Below are 17,489 nucleotides of genomic sequence, written 5' to 3' on the forward strand. Positions count from 1 at the left end.
TTTGTAGTCATAATTCGCCTTTGCTTTATGATGCCACATTGAATTCATTACATATTTAAGGAAGTGGGATTCTTATACTTGGTTCTTTGGATTTCTGTATTTATAAATGTTATTCTGGAACTTGCCACTGCCTGGAGCCGGCAGCCACACAGGCTGAAGGCAGCGGCCTCACAGTTGAGCAGTGGCCATAGAAGTTCTTCAGAGCTTGTCAGTGTGGTAAATGGACCAACCTGGCTTCTGGTCAGATCCAGTCTTGAAGGCTTGCCTCACAGATTTGACAGATGCTCTTGAGTGCCCTGTAGTTTTGACATGTTGTTTTTTTGCAAGGAAGGGGGAGTGAGGCTCTGAACCAGAAGAAAAGATGTTTGGTTTTCACAAGCCAAAGATGTACAGAAGTATAGAGGGCTGCTGTATCTGCAGAGCCAAGTCCTCTAGTTCTCGGTTCACAGACAGTAAACGTTATGAAAAGGACTTCCAGAGCTGTTTTGGGCTGCGTGAGACTCGCTCAGGAGACATCTGCAATGCCTGTGTGCTGCTTGTGAAAAGATGGAAGAAGTTGCCGGCAGGATCAAAAGAAAACTGGAATCATGTGGTAGATGCAAGAGCAACATTGAAACCAAAGAAAGTGAAAACTCTATCTGGAAATAGGATGAAAAGCAACCAGATCAGTAAACTGCAGAATGAATTGAAACGCCACAATTCTGATGCTCATAGCACCACCTCAAGTGCCTCTCCAGCCCAGTCTCGAAGCTACAGTAACCAGTCAGATGAGGGCTCAGACACAGCGATGGCTTCCAGCTCTAATAGAACTCCAGTTTTTTCCTTCTTAGACCTTACCTACTGGAAAAGACAGAAGATATGTTGTGGGATCATCTATAAGGGCCGTTTTGGGGAGGTCCTCATCGATACTCATCTCTTCAAGCCTTGCTGCAGCAGTAAGAAAGCGGCTCCTGAGAAGGCCAAGAAGCAGGCACCTCTGCCTCTGCCTATCTCCACTCAGGAGTGGTGACTGGGGTTCCTTAAAAAGGGAGCAAAGAGTGATTTAAACTTTGGAAAGACCACAAAACAAACTGACCCTCCTATTTTTAACTTGGATACCTGCTATTCTGCCAAAAGACATTTTCTAGAATAGTTTTTAATGGGTTACTCTCCTTACCCTTCATCCAACAAACTCTGAAGACAGTCTCTAGCTTAATGCAAGAAAGAGAAGTATACATAATATTTAAGATGCTGAGTATTTCATAGGAAAGCTGAATGCTGCTGTAAAGTGCTCTTTAAGTCTTTTTTTTTTTAATTCCCTCTGATGAATGGAATAGGGAAATTTCAGGGGACAGAGATGGGACTTGTGTGATAAACCATATGTAGTTTAGTCTTTCTGTGGAGAGGCAGTGGTTGGGGCATTTTTAAATGGCTGGCTACACTTGTTTTCCCTCATGATAATTTCCATAATTCAGTAGCATGACCTGCCCCTAGATGGTAGTTAAAAATTTTAAATGCTAAGGCGTTGCCAAGGTTCTGATGATTCAGACCTGTACTACTGATTATTAAGAAGGACAGACTGAGCTTTCTGCAAATAGCTTGAAGGAGGAAGCAGTTTCTGAGCACACAAGCAGCACCGTGTCGCCTCCCTTCATCTTCATATTGATAAAAGACTTTGTGTGGATCTTGTAAAACAGAACCCGATCTCCTCCTGGGAAGGTCCTATAGGGATAGTACCAAAGCGTCACCAGGAAGTAGCGAGCACATGTGGTTAGAAACGACTTACTCAGAATGTGGAAGTCTTGGGGATGCATGGGGCACAGTCGATGCTGCCTGGGACATGTTTCCTAGAGGGCTTACAGTGTGTAAATAACTGGTGTTAACACAACTGTCTGGGATTCGCTGAAACCTACATGATTCAGTTCTAGCTCTGGATTACCTCAGTTGACCTTTGTGGAGGTTTTATCTATAGCATAGTTCTTTGCCTTGTCATAGACCTTATTGGGATTTGGGGTTTTGTTGTTTTGTTGTTTTTCTCCCACTATTTAAAGCTCACTAGAAGAGTTAGTTGTGTGTTGAGGCTGAGTTGGTTGGTTGGTTGGTTTGGCTTCTTAACATCAAGATAGCTGAATGGAGCTCCAAACCTAGATCTCAATGACTCCGGTTGGCTTCTCAGTAGGACCCAACTGAAGTTGTCTAATTGCCTGTTCTCAAAGTTCAGGAAAAACAGTCAGGGCCACGTGAGACCTCCTAGAGGAGGAGTACGTGGCTGCCTTAGTATTCTGTTGTTCATGATTATTTTAGAAACTGGATTTTTAAAAGATTTTTAGAGTTTCACAACAAGGAGAAGCCACCGTTTGTGGCATCCTATATAGTTTTACATTGTGTATTTCTTCCTTTTAGGAAAAACCTACCTAGTACAAGCTACCACGTGCACAGACTGCCTAGTGAATGGGTCATTTCTCACAGCCCTGGTGCAGTACAGAGTCCAGCCATTACCATTCTCCTGTCATGTTACTTTGACATGAGATTTTTTTTGTACATTTTGGCTGAAGTATTGGTGGTAGAATATACTTTGATGGATCATCTCTACTTCTGTATTTATTTATTTATTACTAGACCTCAGCCACAGCCTTCTCCCCCTCCACTCTCTGCCTGTAGGATGTACTGTATGTAGTCATGCACTTTGTATTAATATATTAGAAATCTAAAGATCTGTTTTGTACTTTTTATACTGTTGGATACTTATAATCAAAACTTTACTCTAGGGTATTAAATAAATTTAGTCTTATTAGAAAATAAAAAAAAATAAATGTTATTCTGCTTCCACCTGGAATTTTACAGAGGTATCGTCATTATCTGTTTATTTCTAGATCTGCACAATGGATAAAACTACATGTTAGCATTTTGCTACTTTAACTGGGGAATACATTTGGTTTAACTGCTGGATAGCTGGGTCTTTCAGCGTCTAAAAGTGAAATTTAAGATGCAATAGTCTTGACATTTCCAGGGTAAGAAATACAGCTCTTTCAATGCTAATTAGTTTAGTAATGCATTGTTGACATTTACTTCTGTGAGCAAAATAAACAATAAAAGACCATATTAGATGTGCTGTTAGCCTGTAAAAAAGGCTTTGGACAAGTCATATCACAATATTTACAAATAAGCAATCTATTTACATTATAATTATTCCCATGAAATAAATATAATGTCTTCAATTAAATTAAAAACTAGAATTCTTATGAACAAAATAAAACAGATGAAAAAATGAGTTTCTATTAGCATGTTTAATGAATTGATCATTCTTATATTTCAATAGCATTTTAATGTGATGTATTTTTTTAGCAGCTAAACTATTTTTAAACTTGACATCTCTGTCCATACTTTCTATGCCTGGAATATAAATTCAATTTATTTGTACACACACACACACACACACACACATATATATATATATATATACACTTGTGCTCAAAATAAAATGAATTTTTCTTTTAGGTAAAATATATGCCTGGTAGTTAAGACTATAACAATAGTAGTTAATATATTCGAATACTTTAACAAAAGAGCTGTAACAGTAAGTAATTTTCTGGTATGTTGCTAAGATTCTAATCAATATCAAGCTTTCAAATTATCTGTTTGTACAAAAGACAAAACACATTTTCAATTTACACATTCAATGTTTTTGAATCATTCATTACTGAAGTTTCAGAAGGCTGAGTAACATTATGAATTTGTCATATTAATAATGCATGTGCATGTGTGATTGATGCCTTATATTTTCCTAAGAAGCCCTTCAAGTGAAGTTTTTATCTAATAGATTTTGTAGACTTCAAACTCAACATCTTTAACATAAATAAATATGAATCTATTTTTAAAACACCATGCATTCAGCACAGTAATTCCCTTCATGTCTTGCCTTACCGTGAACAGTAGCAAGCAGGGTAACAAACCAACATGAAATAATTTTAATTTGAGTTTTTCCTTATTCAGCTGCTGCACTCTAGGATTTGATGATTTCATTTTAACTGTTTGTATTTTCATGCATATGATTCTAATCAAGAAAAAGTAAATAAAATTGTAGTAGTTTATTTCAAAGTAATCAGTTTTGTTGTTTCATATAAAAATGTGAATAATTTTCTTTAGATCTCCTATGTAATTGATGTGGTACATCATTGACTCATCCAAATTTTCTGCATAACTGATTGTGCTCCTCAGCAGCTCCACAGGGAGGGACAGCAGAAGCCATCAGCTACAACACAAAAGAGCAGTGTTTCCTACACTGTGATTTAGAACACTCATGCTTGATTCCATGTACTCAGTTTGCCATCATTTTAAAGAACTTAACATGCAGCCATTTATAAAATGTCTTCTATACTTCTTTCATCTTACCCGTTAACTCATTATGACAACCAGATTAAAAAATCATAGACATGACAATCTTGACAGAGCTGAAGGCATGTTCTTTGTCTTATAACACAAACTCACCCAGAGGCAAAGACATTTGGAATAATCCCTTTCTTTGAGATTAATATGTGTGTATTTGTAAGGTAAAAATTCACAATTCTCTTCACTTAATTTTAATCTGAAATGTAGATGTTATTTTTCAAAATATGTCAGAAAGATCCCTGGAAACAAATTTCATTATATGCTATGTTCTCCCTAATGACCATAGTTTGTCCATAAAATTCCAGTCTTATTTCATCTGCATGCCAATCAACTTTAAAATTTAGAGCATAACTTTACAGAAATATTTCCCTTGATTTTAACTATCTGAACTAGGTAGGATTTATCAAGCGATTTATAATTTGTATATAGTATAAAATATTATGGAAAAAAATATGGTCATTTACTCCAGATGCTTCTAGTTCCAGTGTGTTCTCTAGGCTTTGAAAATAGTATGTATATTCACCACACAGCCCATAAGCCACATACGCTCAGGAATAGCTATGAATTTGAAACCACATAAATTCTTAACCTTATTTAAAATATTATGATTGTTATGGACATAAAATGTTTTCCTCTGCTTGTATCTGAGGCCCTCTCCTCATGAGACAGTCTATGCCTGGTGCTATAACTCACTTAACAATGCAACCCTGAGAAGATCATAGGCCCACAGAGGGAATTTGCTACTGTAATTCAAGTAAATCAACTTAGCATAAAACTGACTTCTAAATATCTGCTTATACGCATAGAAACAACTCTATTCTGTCTCAGAAAAGCTTCTCTCATAAATGAACAATGGTTAGTACAGACGTGTATGATTGCCCCAGAGTATATATTTATGATAAGGTGATACATGAATGATCATAAAAGAAATAGGCAGGGAAAGATCAAGAAGCAGAAGTGGAGGCCCAGGCAGAAGGGAGATACTAGGGGCAATCACGATGGACCTGGAAAAAGAGGATCTAGATCCAGGTGATCTTAATTGATCATAGGTAGATATAAAATTTTTATTGTTTTTATAGATCCTTTTATGTCATATAGAAGAGCAATTTGTATCTTTGTCTATTGGATATATGTAAGCATATTGTGTAGAGAGTTTGTGGATTGAGAATTTAATATATGACCTGCATGAAAATTTCCAGGTTTGGAGTCATGTTTGTGCCAGAAAGTGGGGTAAAGAAACACACCAAGGCAGTTGTATTCACATGTGACAGAAGCAAATGGGTGGGCAGAGAGAACCAACAAGGAGAGAAACTGCATGGAAAGTGTGGGTTTAAGACCTTCTGACAGAATCCATACAATCACCTTCACACTAGAACAGAGTCTGCAAAGTGAGACCAAGGGACCAATATAAGATTAAGCTATTTTCAATATTTACTGCAACAGGAGAGAGCTGAGAGTAAGGGGTGGCTTAGTACCAAGCTTGAAGAATGAAATTTATAACAACTCCTTCTAAGGCTTTGCACAAGAATTGTGGAGAAGGCAGAAAAATCATATAATTGCTGAACTTTTGAAGGGGGACTATTCAGGTTTCATCAGGACTAGTGGCCTGCCCATTCACAGGTCACTGGGAACTCTGAAAAGCTCCAGGAGTGCTCTCCATCCTAAATTAAAGGGTGGGTTAAAATTCTTCTGCCAATTGTCTACCATAAGAGAGTCCAACCAGAACTCTCACAGCACAGGCAGCAGTACTGCCTTGGAGTGCACACTTCCAGCCCAAAGCCAGAACAGGCACTTGTACATCAGGACTGGATTCAGCCATTGGAACTCAAAGCCTACCCTGAGAGAGGAATGCCCAGGAATATTCTCACTCTAGAGACCACAGGCCTAGAGACAAAGAAATGAGACAAGCTCCAGTAAGAGACAACAAGATCTCCAAGCAGCACCTATAAGGAGATGGAAAGAGGCAAGCACAAAATTCTAAGAATTGGAAATCAAAACAACCTGGTAATATCAGAACCAAGTTCTCACACTGTCGCAAATAGTGGATATTTCAAGTCACCAGAAAAATAAGATTTAGACTTAATATCATACTTCATGATGATGATGGAGAACGTTGACAAGCACATAAATAACACACTTAGAAAAGGTACAGAAAAAAAGAAACAGGAAAACAAGGATAATACATGCAAACAAGTTGAAGCCCTTAATGAGGAAATATAAAAATCACTTAAAGAACTAAAGGAAAGCACACACAGCATGTTCAAGGAACTAAAAACAGAAAAAGAAACAATAAAGAAATCACAGAAGGAGACATCCCTGAAGTTGGAAAACCTAGGAAAGACATCTGGAATCATAACTGCAAGCATCACCAAGAGAATACAAGAGATGATGAAAAGAATCTCAGGGGCAGAAGATACCATAGAAACCCTTGAACAACAGTCAGAGAAAATGCAAAAATCAAAAAGATTTTATCCCAAAACATCCAGAAAATTCAGGACAAAATAACAAGAGCAAACCTAAAGATAACAGGTGTAGAAGAGGGTGAATAATATCAACTGGAAAGCACAGTAAAAATCTTCAATAAAAATAATAGAAGAAAACTATCCTAACCTAAAGAAAAAAAATGACCCTGAACATAAAATAAGCCTATGGAACACCAATTAGATTGAAATTCTTGCCAACATATAATAGTCAAAACAACAAATGCTCAAAACGAAGAAAGAATACTAAAAGCAGTAAGAAAAAAAAGACAGGTAACATATAAAAGCAGACCAATCAGAATTACACCAGACTTTTCAACAGAGATTATAAAATCTAGTAGATCCTTGACTGACATTATACAGACCCTAAGGGAACACAATTTCCAGACCAGATTACTATATCCAGCAAAACCTGCAATCATTAAAGATGGAGAAACCAAGATATTTCAGTACAAAAATCAATTTACACAATATCTGTCCACAAATCCAGCCTTACAAAGGATAATACATGGAAACTATCATCACAAAGTGGAAACTTCACCCTAGTAAAATCGAAAAAAAAAAAAAAAAAAAAAAAAAACAATCCTTTTGCACCAAACACCAAAGAAAAAAAAGCACACAAACATAACTCTACCTCTAGTAACAAACATATCAGAGAACAACAATCATTATTCCATAATATTCCTTTACATCAATTGACTCAATTATTAAATAAAAAGAAATAAACTATCAGGCTGGATACATAAACAAAATTCAGTGTTTCTCTGCTTACAGAAAACTCATCTCAGCCACAAAGACAGGCACTACCTCAGTGTACAAGGTTGGGAAAAAAAATTTCCAAGCAAACTGTACCAAGAAAGAAGAATGGAATAGCCATATAATATCAAATAAAATAGATTTTCAGCCCAAAGTCATAAAGAAAAAAAAAAAAAAAAAAAGTAAGGACACTTTTTACTCATCAAAGGAAAAAATATATCAAGATGAACTCGCAATCCTGAATATCTATGATCCCAATACAAGAGCAACAACATTCATAAAATAAACTCTACTAAAGCTCAGAGCATATATTACATCACACACAATAATAGTGGGAGACTGTAATACCCCATTCTCATTAATGGACAAATCATGGAAGCAGAAACTGAACAGAGATACAGTGAAACTAACAGAAGTTACAAACCAAATGGAATTAACAAACATCTAGACATTATCAATTCCTAAAACATATATATATATATATATATATATATATATATATACCTTCTCAGTACCTCATGGCACCTTCTCCATAACTGACCGTATAGTCAATAAAAAACTGGGTTAAATAGATACAAGATGATTGAAATGAGTCCATGCATTCTATCAGATCACCATGGAAAAAGACTGATCTTAAATAATAGCAACGACAAAAAGTTCACATACACATTTAAGGGAAACAATGCTCTATTAAATGATAACTTGGTCAATAAAGAAATAAAGAAAGAAATCAATAAATTTTTAGAATTTAACAAAAATGAAGGGGCAATATACCCAAAGTTATAGAAAACAATGAAAACAGTGATAAGAGGAAAACTCAGAGCACTCACTGAGTGCTTCCATAAAGAAATTGGAGAGAGCATACACTAACAACCTGACAGTACAACTGAAAGCTCTAGAACAAAAAGTGGCAGATACACCCAAGAGAAGTAAATGACAGGAAATTATCAAACTCAGAGCTGAACTCAACCAGATAGCAACAAAAATAGCAAATACAAAGAATCAACAAAACCAAGATCTGGTTCTTTGAGAAAAATCAATAAGATTGATAAACACTTAGCCAGACTAACCAGATGGCACAGAAAATATATCCAAATTGAAAAAATTCAGAAATTAAAGGAGAGACATACCAACAGAAACTGAGGAAATTCAAGAAATCATCAGATTCTATTACAAAAGTCTATACTCAACAAACTAGAAAATCTAAAGAAAATGGACATTTTTCTAGACAGATACCAGGTACCAAAGTTAAATCAGGGTTAAATAAACCATCTAAACAGCCCCATAATACCTAAAAAAAAAAATAAAAATAGAAGCTGTTATCAAATAACTCTCAAATAAAAAGCCCAGGACCTGACAGATTTAGTGCAGAATTCTATCAGATCTTTATAACAGATATAATAACAATATTCTCCAATCTATTCCACAGAATATAAACAGAGGAAATGCTGCCAAACTATACTTTGAAGCAATAATTATTCTCATTTCTAAACAACAAAGACCTACAAAGAACCAGAAAGTTACAATTTCTCTCAAGAACATTGATGCAAATATACTCAGTAAAATTTTTACAAACAGAATTCAAGAACACACCAAAATGATTATTCACCATGATCAAGTAGGCTTCATCCCAGGAATGCAAATATAGTACAATCTAAGGATTTCATCAATGCCATACATTACATAAACAAACTCAAAGAAAAAATTACATGATTATCTCTTTAGATGCTAAGAATTCATTTGACAAAATTCAACACCCCTTTATGTTAAATGTCTTCAAAAGGTCAAGTATTCAAGGCACATATTTAAACTTAGTAAAAGCAATACACAGCATTGCAGTAGCCAACGTCAAAGTTATTGTTAGAAACTTGAAGCAATTTCACTAAAATCGGGGACTAGACAAGGCCGCCCACTCTCTACTTACCAATTCAATATAGTACTGGAAGTAAAAGCCAAAGAAATAAGAGGTCACAGAGGTAAAATTGGAATGGATGATGTCAAAATGTAACTATTTGCAAATGATATGACAGTATACTTAAGTGACTCCAAAAATTTTACCAAGGAATTCTTACAGCTGATAAACACCTTCAGCAAAGTGGCTGGATATAACTTTAACTCAAGCAAATCAGTAATCTTCCTCTGCTCAAAGTACAAACTGGCTGAGAAAGAAATTAGAGAACCAATACCCTTCACAATAACCACAAAGATTATAAAATACCTTGGCGTTACCTTAACCAAGCAAGTGAAGTATGTGTATGACAAAAACTTCAAGTCTCTGAAGAAGGAAATCAAAGAAGACCTCAGAAGATGGAAAGATCACTCTTGCTCATGATTGGAAGGATCAACATTGTAAAAATGGCTATCATCTCTAAGGCAATCTACAAATTCAATGTGATCTCCATCAAAATTCCAACTCAGTTCTTTATAGAGGTGGAAAGAACAATTTGAAAATTCATTCAGAACAATAAAAACACAGGATATCAAAAAAAATTATTAACAATAAAAAATAAGAAAGAAAAAAACTTCGTGGGAATCACCATTCCAGACCTCCAGCTGTATTACAAAGTAATTGCGATATAAACTGCAAAGTATTTGTAAAGAGATAGGCACGTGGATCAATGGAATAGAATGGAAGTTCCAGAATTGAACCTTTACACATATGGTCACTTGATTTTTGACAAAGGAGCTGTAAACATTCAATGGAGAAAGGACAACCTCTTCAACAAATTGTGTTGGTTCAACTGGCACTCAGCATGCAGAAGAAAAAAATAAACCCTTTCTTATCTTCTTGTAGAAAGCTCAAGTGCAAGTAGATCAAAGACCTTCACATTAAACCAGGTACACTGAAACTGTTAGAAGGGAAAGTAGGGAAATCCTTAGAACACATAGGCACAGGGGAAGTTTTCCTGAACAGAACACCAATATCTTGTGCTCTAAGGTCAAAGATTGACAAATCAGACTTAATGAGATTGCAAAGTTTCTGTAAGACTAAGTACACTGTCAAAAAAAAAAAGCCAACAGTTTGGAAAAAGATATTTACCAGCCCCACATCTGATAGAGGCATAATATCGAATGTATACAAAGAATTCAAGAAGCTAGACACCAGAGAATCAAACAATCCTTTTCAAAAATGGGGTACAGATCTAAACAAAGAATTCTCAATTGAGGAATATTGAATGGCTCAGAAGCATCTGAGGAAGTGCTAGACATCCTTAGTCATCAGGGAAAAGCAAATCAAAACAACCCTGAGATTCCATCTCACACCAGTCAGAATGGCTAAGATCAAAAACTCAGATGACAGCAGATGCTGTTGAAGAAGCAGAGAAAGAGGAACACTCCTCCACTGTTGGTGGGGTTGTAAACTAGTACAACCACTCTGGAAATCAGTCAGGCGGTTCCTCAAAAAATTGGACATAGTACTTCCTGAAGACCCAGTTATTTCACTTCTGGGCATATACCCCAGAGATGGTCCAACATACAATAATGTCACATGCACCTCAATGTTTTTAGTAGCCCTATTTATAATAGTCCGAAGGTGGAAAGAACCCAGATGTCCCTAAGAAGTTGAATGGATACAAAAATTGTGGTACATTTGCACAATGGAGTTCTACTCAGCTAATAGAAACAATAATTTTCTGTAATTCCTAGGAAAATGGATGCATCTAGAGAAGATCATCCTGAGTGAGGTAACCCAGTCACAAAAGAACAGACATAATATGCAGTCACTGATAATTGGATTATTGCCCCAGAAAGCTCTGAACATCCCAGAAACAAATTACAGACTACACGAAGCTCAAGAAAAATAAAGACCAAAAAAAAAAAAAAAAAAAAAAAAAAAAAGAAAGCTTCAGTTCTTCTTAGGAAAAAATAAATTCATAGCACCATCTCAGAATGTGGCACACTTGGACCTTAAATCACTAATAATCCAAGAGCTAAGATAATAGTCTATTAGCATTTTTGGTATTCACAGACCATTATGATTAATATATACTCAACAAGATATCTGTTTCCATATTACATTGTGTCCTACATGTACTTTATACTTATGGTAACTAGTATGATTTCAATGCATGCTATCAAACCTCTAAAAGAATTAACTACTGACAAAAATATTCACATAATGTTATTCCAAAATGCCTTTAAAAATATGTATATTTATCCCTCTTTTTTAAAAAACATAAAGTTGTATGAAAGAAAAAACAAAAAAATTCAGGCGTATTTCTGATATTTTTTAAAATTTTCTTTGAGTCTTTCATACTAGGGCTGATCGAATCCACATTCATCCATGTTATAAATAAGCACAATGAAAAATTTTCAGTATTTTCAAATAGTTACTCTGAAATTCTCTAGAAAATATTTACTCTAAAAATTATTGTTTCTAATTTTCTGGCACTATTAACAAATAATGTCGTTAATAATTTTTATAGATATATGACACTTTTAATTTTCTGCATTCTATAAATTAGGTGTATTTATATTATGTGTTTTGTTAAAGAAAATTTAGTTGTGAATTGTGTATCTCTTACTCAGCTTGACCTGACAGCTTCCTAGTTTATAGGAGTTTCTGCCCCACAATTCTAGTGCCATCATGCCCTGTCACTGATGCACGGAAACAATGATCAAAAATAGCCCTTACTCCCTAAAGTCGCTTCTGTCACGTATTTTTCTGACAATTCATAAATAATATGTTTTCTATTTCACTAAAAATTGTCTTTTTATTGACTTTATTTAGTACATAATTCTTTTATTTGGATAGTTGAATTCCCATGCATAGCTCACAGGGAAGTCTTGCTTGGTATGGATTTTCTATATAATTTGACTAGAGAGAAAACGCTTGAAGTTAGTCTTTGTTAATAAAAAATTTCAAAGCCTGGAGCCTGTGGGGAATAATACACTAGATATTTTGAAGGAAACAATATTTCTCTCACTTGGCTCAGTTCAGGTTTTCTCTTTTGTTGTGCTCAGCCATTCATTTTGAAGTCAAGTTTCTGAGCAGTTGAACTTTTGACCATAACAGAAATTAAAGTCTTAATAGATTCATTTAATTTGCTGACACAATATATTTTATGTGATTTAAAATGGCAGATGTTGGATTATTCTGTGCAAATATTCAAAAAGGAAGAGGAAGGGAACAGCATTAAACAGAAATGAGGTTTGTGTGTGTGTGAGTTTGGAAGTTCTCACCTAGCATAAAACTTCATGAATAAAAATCCAAATGGTACATTATAGAATAACCATTACTACTTTTAAATTATAATAATTTGATGCACATATCTTTAGAAAGACATAACTTTAATTTAGAATCTTGAGGTGAGAATGCTTTCAGCAATGTCTCATACTTCTTAAGCATAAGATTTTTGGTAAAATTTGACAAGATGGTTTTAAAATGTGTATGGCAAGGGTATTTCAAAAAGAAATCAGATTTGATCTTTGGTGCTCTCCTTTTTCAATCATAAATATCTTTGAAGAACAACAGTCTTGCAGGACACATGCCACCAAATATGAGGGCTTATTTTAAATTTAACTCAAGAGCAAGAAATGGCTATGAGCAGTATCACAACATTGAACCAATAAAATTACACTTTAGAGCAGCACCTGCATGTTTATGGCCATCAAGTTATGATGAGAAAATTCTAGATAGCATAGTAGGAAAGATAGACTTTCAGTAACCACATGGATCAATTGGAAATCTACAAAAAATATTGTCTAATATTAAATCCTTATAAAAGCACTAAAATCTAAAAGCTCATCTGAATAAGAAATGATTAACTTTCTACAATGAAGTTTAAATATTTTCAAAACCTTAAAATAATTAAATCATTTTAAATAAATATAAATACTAAAATACTAGTGGTAAAAAATTAAATATTAAATTGCATTTGTTAAATATTTTGTTACCAAATGATCTATTCATAATGTACGTAAGTAACTCCTCCTAATCAGCAAGTAATACACTGTACTTAAAACTGTTCCTACTCTTGAGTTTCAACTGTCAACTTGAAACAGACTTCAGTCACCTAATAATAAACTTCAGTTGACATATTCTCTAAATTCTGTTGTTATGGTCATGCTGGGGTAGGGTGATTTACCAGTTGATATAGGAGAGCCAAAATTACTGTGGGAGACACCTTTGTGTAGGTGTTCCTGTTTGTACAAGAAGGCTGACTATGTTTAAGACCAGAAGTGAGATAAAAGGTAGTGTTCTTTCATGTTCTCTACTTCACATCACTGCCAGAGTTCCTGCTCTGTCTTTCCCACATGTGTGACTATAATCTATAGAACAGAAAGTGAGGAAGAGCTTAGAACACACATAGGCTCAGGGGTAAATTTCCTGCACAGAACACTTATGCTCTGAGACCAATATTGATGTGTCATCGTATAGAACCAAGACTACAAGTGGTCATATGAATTTGACACAAATAAACCTGCCAGAAAACTGATTCTTTACACATTTCATATTAAATTAAATCTTGTTGTTTCATAAATATAATATTTTTATTGTTACAAAATTATCTAAGGTGCCAATATTTAGTTACATCACACCACCTGTGGTCACTACAAATTGGTACAGGAAACTGATTAAATTTGGAAAAAGGTGGATAGGTCCTTCCAAGACTAGAGCACAACTATTGAATGTCTAGTGTCAAGCACTCAGTCCCGAAATTAGACATGCAAATAACTTTATTCATATTACTTTCTGTTTGAGAAGTAGGCTCTATTAAATCATTGAGTTTTCTATTCCCTTGCTACTGTATGAGATAAATAAAATCAGGGTTTATCTATTATATCCATCCAATGGTGATGATCCAACAGTGAAAGTCATTAGTTTACAAAAAATTTCTCAATTTTTGATCTAAGCAGCCAAGGTTTCAGTGTAAATTGTAACTTAACTCATTACTTTGTTTAGAAAATCTGACCATAATGTGTACTTTAAAGTGAAAACCTCTCATTTCTTAATTTAAGTGAAGATCTGAAAAGCTATCCTTAAATCAGTTAATTTGTAAAAGTATTGTTCAATCAGTGTTAAAATAGTGAAGGGAAATTTGGATCCATCTCAAAGTAACTTCAGTATAATTGGAGAATAAAGACTCATGTCAAAGGGAACTATACCTGTTTCTAAAGAGCTTTAGTGCTACTGTGCAAAGTTTATCAGGAAGACTCATAAGTTAATAGGAATAGCTTATCTGAAATGCTCAGGAAACTTGAGTATTCAAGGAACATCAGAAGATGTAAGTAAAGACTCATCAACATGACTGCACAAATGTGAGCTGAACAAAAATACCAGCAACAGGCCAAACTATATGGGCAGACAGGGTAAGAAGAGAAGGAGACCTCAAACCTATACAAATAATTACAAGTAACTGAATAAACTTAGGAGGAGGTGGGGTGATCCTCCCCAGTGATGAGCGCAGCTATTGTTTGATTGTGTCAATTAGTCACCCTGGAAAACTAAAACATACATACAAACAGCATTATGTGGACTCAATGTTTATGTTCATGAATATTGTTTTGTGTTTGTGTACATATTTATCATATATAGTACATATCAATAAAATACAATTACAATACAATATCCGTGTACAAAATTATATACTTGCAACAACAATTGATGAAATAAAAGACTACATGAAATTTCAGAAAAGCTTGGATGGGTATATGGAAAAGCTTGAAAGAGAAAATGAAAGAAAATGTTATAATTAAATGATGATCTCAAAACATTTTTTAAAAATTATATTGTCCATTATTCTACAGTTTGAATTTATTCAGAGGTAAATTAGCAAGAAATAATAAAAAAGATAATCACAATTTTATATTTTTTCAATCAAAAATCAGCATAGTGTATTTGAGAGGATTAGGAAATTACAAATGGATTTAGTGTTGCATTCTTAAATGACAGAGAAACATGCCAGTAAAATTAGTATCCACAAAGATCCTTACTATTGTCTTTAAATGGTATTTAAAACTGAATATTTAAATTCTACCAAGACTTTCCTACTCTGAGCCTGGTTAGATATCCACAAAACTTATGAAGTTGAAAAAAAAGAAAACCAATTAAATGTTGATGTTTGTGGGTTTCACGATGAGTTCAAGACACGTGTCCAATCAATCTACTCATTGACTAATTATTATTGACTAAAGATAATTACCTTTAAAGAATCCATTTTCTTTTTTATGCATATCCCAGGACCTTTAGAGCAGTGCATAACTAGACAAACAATTCAAGACATGTCTTCAAATTAGATTTATTTAGAATAAACAGACACCATTAATCTCTCCTAGACATTTGGCTAGGCAGACAATTTTTGCTTTAGTGTGGAAGTGCACACTGCTGAGTTAAGTTGTAGGGATCCAGAGCATAGCTCTGACATTTGAGTCAGAGCTGTTCATCCTCCATTCCTACAGAACATGAGAAGGAAAACTTGATAGATGGAATTTTTTACCCTTATCACTTGTCAGCATTTTCATCAAGTGTTATGTTTGAGGGACTGTATGTCCTAGAACAGGACTAGTGCCTTTCAGTGGTCACCTAATTATTCCCTTGGGAAGACAAAATAATAGTAAACAATAACATTCTAAAAATATTCATCTTGCATTTTAATATAAATACTATGCCCTAAAATGTTTTTTCAATATTGACTAAGGTTGCCTAGCCATCCGCTGAATTGGAAAGGAATTACCTCGATAATCTAAGGTAAAAAGACTTAAGTACCCAACATTATTAAACAAAATTTCACTAGATTCAGTTCATAGATCAAAAGCAGAAGGAACATTTGAGAAGGATAGGACATGTGAGACCCTTGTGTTCTGGAAACGAATTCAGCACACTTGTCTTTCATAATTTTTATTTAGATATCTTGGACTGAAGCCAACAACATTTACACAATGCAACTTCAGACAGCATACCTTTAACTTATTCAGAACAACATCCTGTAGAAACTAACCTGCCTTGTCTTTATTATTACAGTGAGGGGATTTGAAGGGTTAAATTGTTGCAGTCTGCCCCTCTATGCATAACTTTCCTTTGTTCTATGGCTGGTATATATTCCATATTACTGCTGTAATATGTCTGCCAGTCACAAATGCACACACACACACACACACACACACACAAAACAAAAGCATTACACATTGCAGAAGCAAGTTCACCACATACCCTGTTATGTTTTGTATGTTATGGGTTTGTAATTCTTAAATTTCACAACTGTAAGCTTCATGTAGGACCCATCAAATTAAAGGTCAATATGAACTTTTATGACTAAAATGGCTTGAGGTATGGCTAACTATTTGGGCAAAATGTCCAGCACTTTCTTATGACCACAATGTGGGTTTTGTGATTTTGAATGTCATAAGCTGACATAGAAAAAGGCTAGGGGTTATAGTCCAGGTTCTGTATTTTGAGCTATGGCCCTGATCCACCATTCTTCAGGTGAGTATTCGATAAAACATCCCTATCAAACATCAGTGTCCATATGTTTTCTTTTGAACTACTTCTAGACCCTAACACAATTGACAGGTTTTAAATTTAAAATTTGCATCTATTTGTAAACTATATGAGTTTTAAGCACAAAGGAGTAATACCACACACTTTTTCATATCCTCTATATGATGATGTTCATATATGCATACATGCACATTAGAGTTCAGACTATAAAAGATAATAAGAGTTTAAATGAAATATTCTGACATTTGAACTTTTGATGGAGAACTGTGATCAATATTAATAAACTTCATTAGGGACAATGTAATGGGTGAAGCGTTAAGTGGAATTACTTGTTATCATCTTATCAAGTTAAAACATAGCTCTGTATATGTTTGAATAAGTCTGCCAGATTCCCTGCAAGTAGAGTTAAAAACAGTAGTCACCTGCCATGTGGATGCTGGGAA

General features: G+C 34.5%; 1 protein-coding gene across 1 annotated transcript; it reads left to right on the forward strand.

Moving 5' to 3' along the window:
* Positions 1–361: 361 nt before the first annotated feature.
* LOC308418709 (SIN3-HDAC complex-associated factor-like) lies at positions 362–1,009 on the forward strand (the record flags this gene model as incomplete). Its single annotated transcript, XM_080914177.1, has 1 exon — positions 362–1,009. The coding sequence occupies one exon, from the start codon at positions 362–364 to the stop codon at positions 1,007–1,009; it is 648 nt and encodes a 215-aa protein (XP_080770303.1).
* Between the last annotated feature and the right edge of the window lie 16,480 nt (positions 1,010–17,489).

The sequence above is a fragment of the Micromys minutus genome (assembly GCF_963924665.1).
Source record: "Micromys minutus genome assembly, chromosome: 1".
Classification (NCBI taxonomy): domain Eukaryota; kingdom Metazoa; phylum Chordata; class Mammalia; order Rodentia; family Muridae; genus Micromys; species Micromys minutus.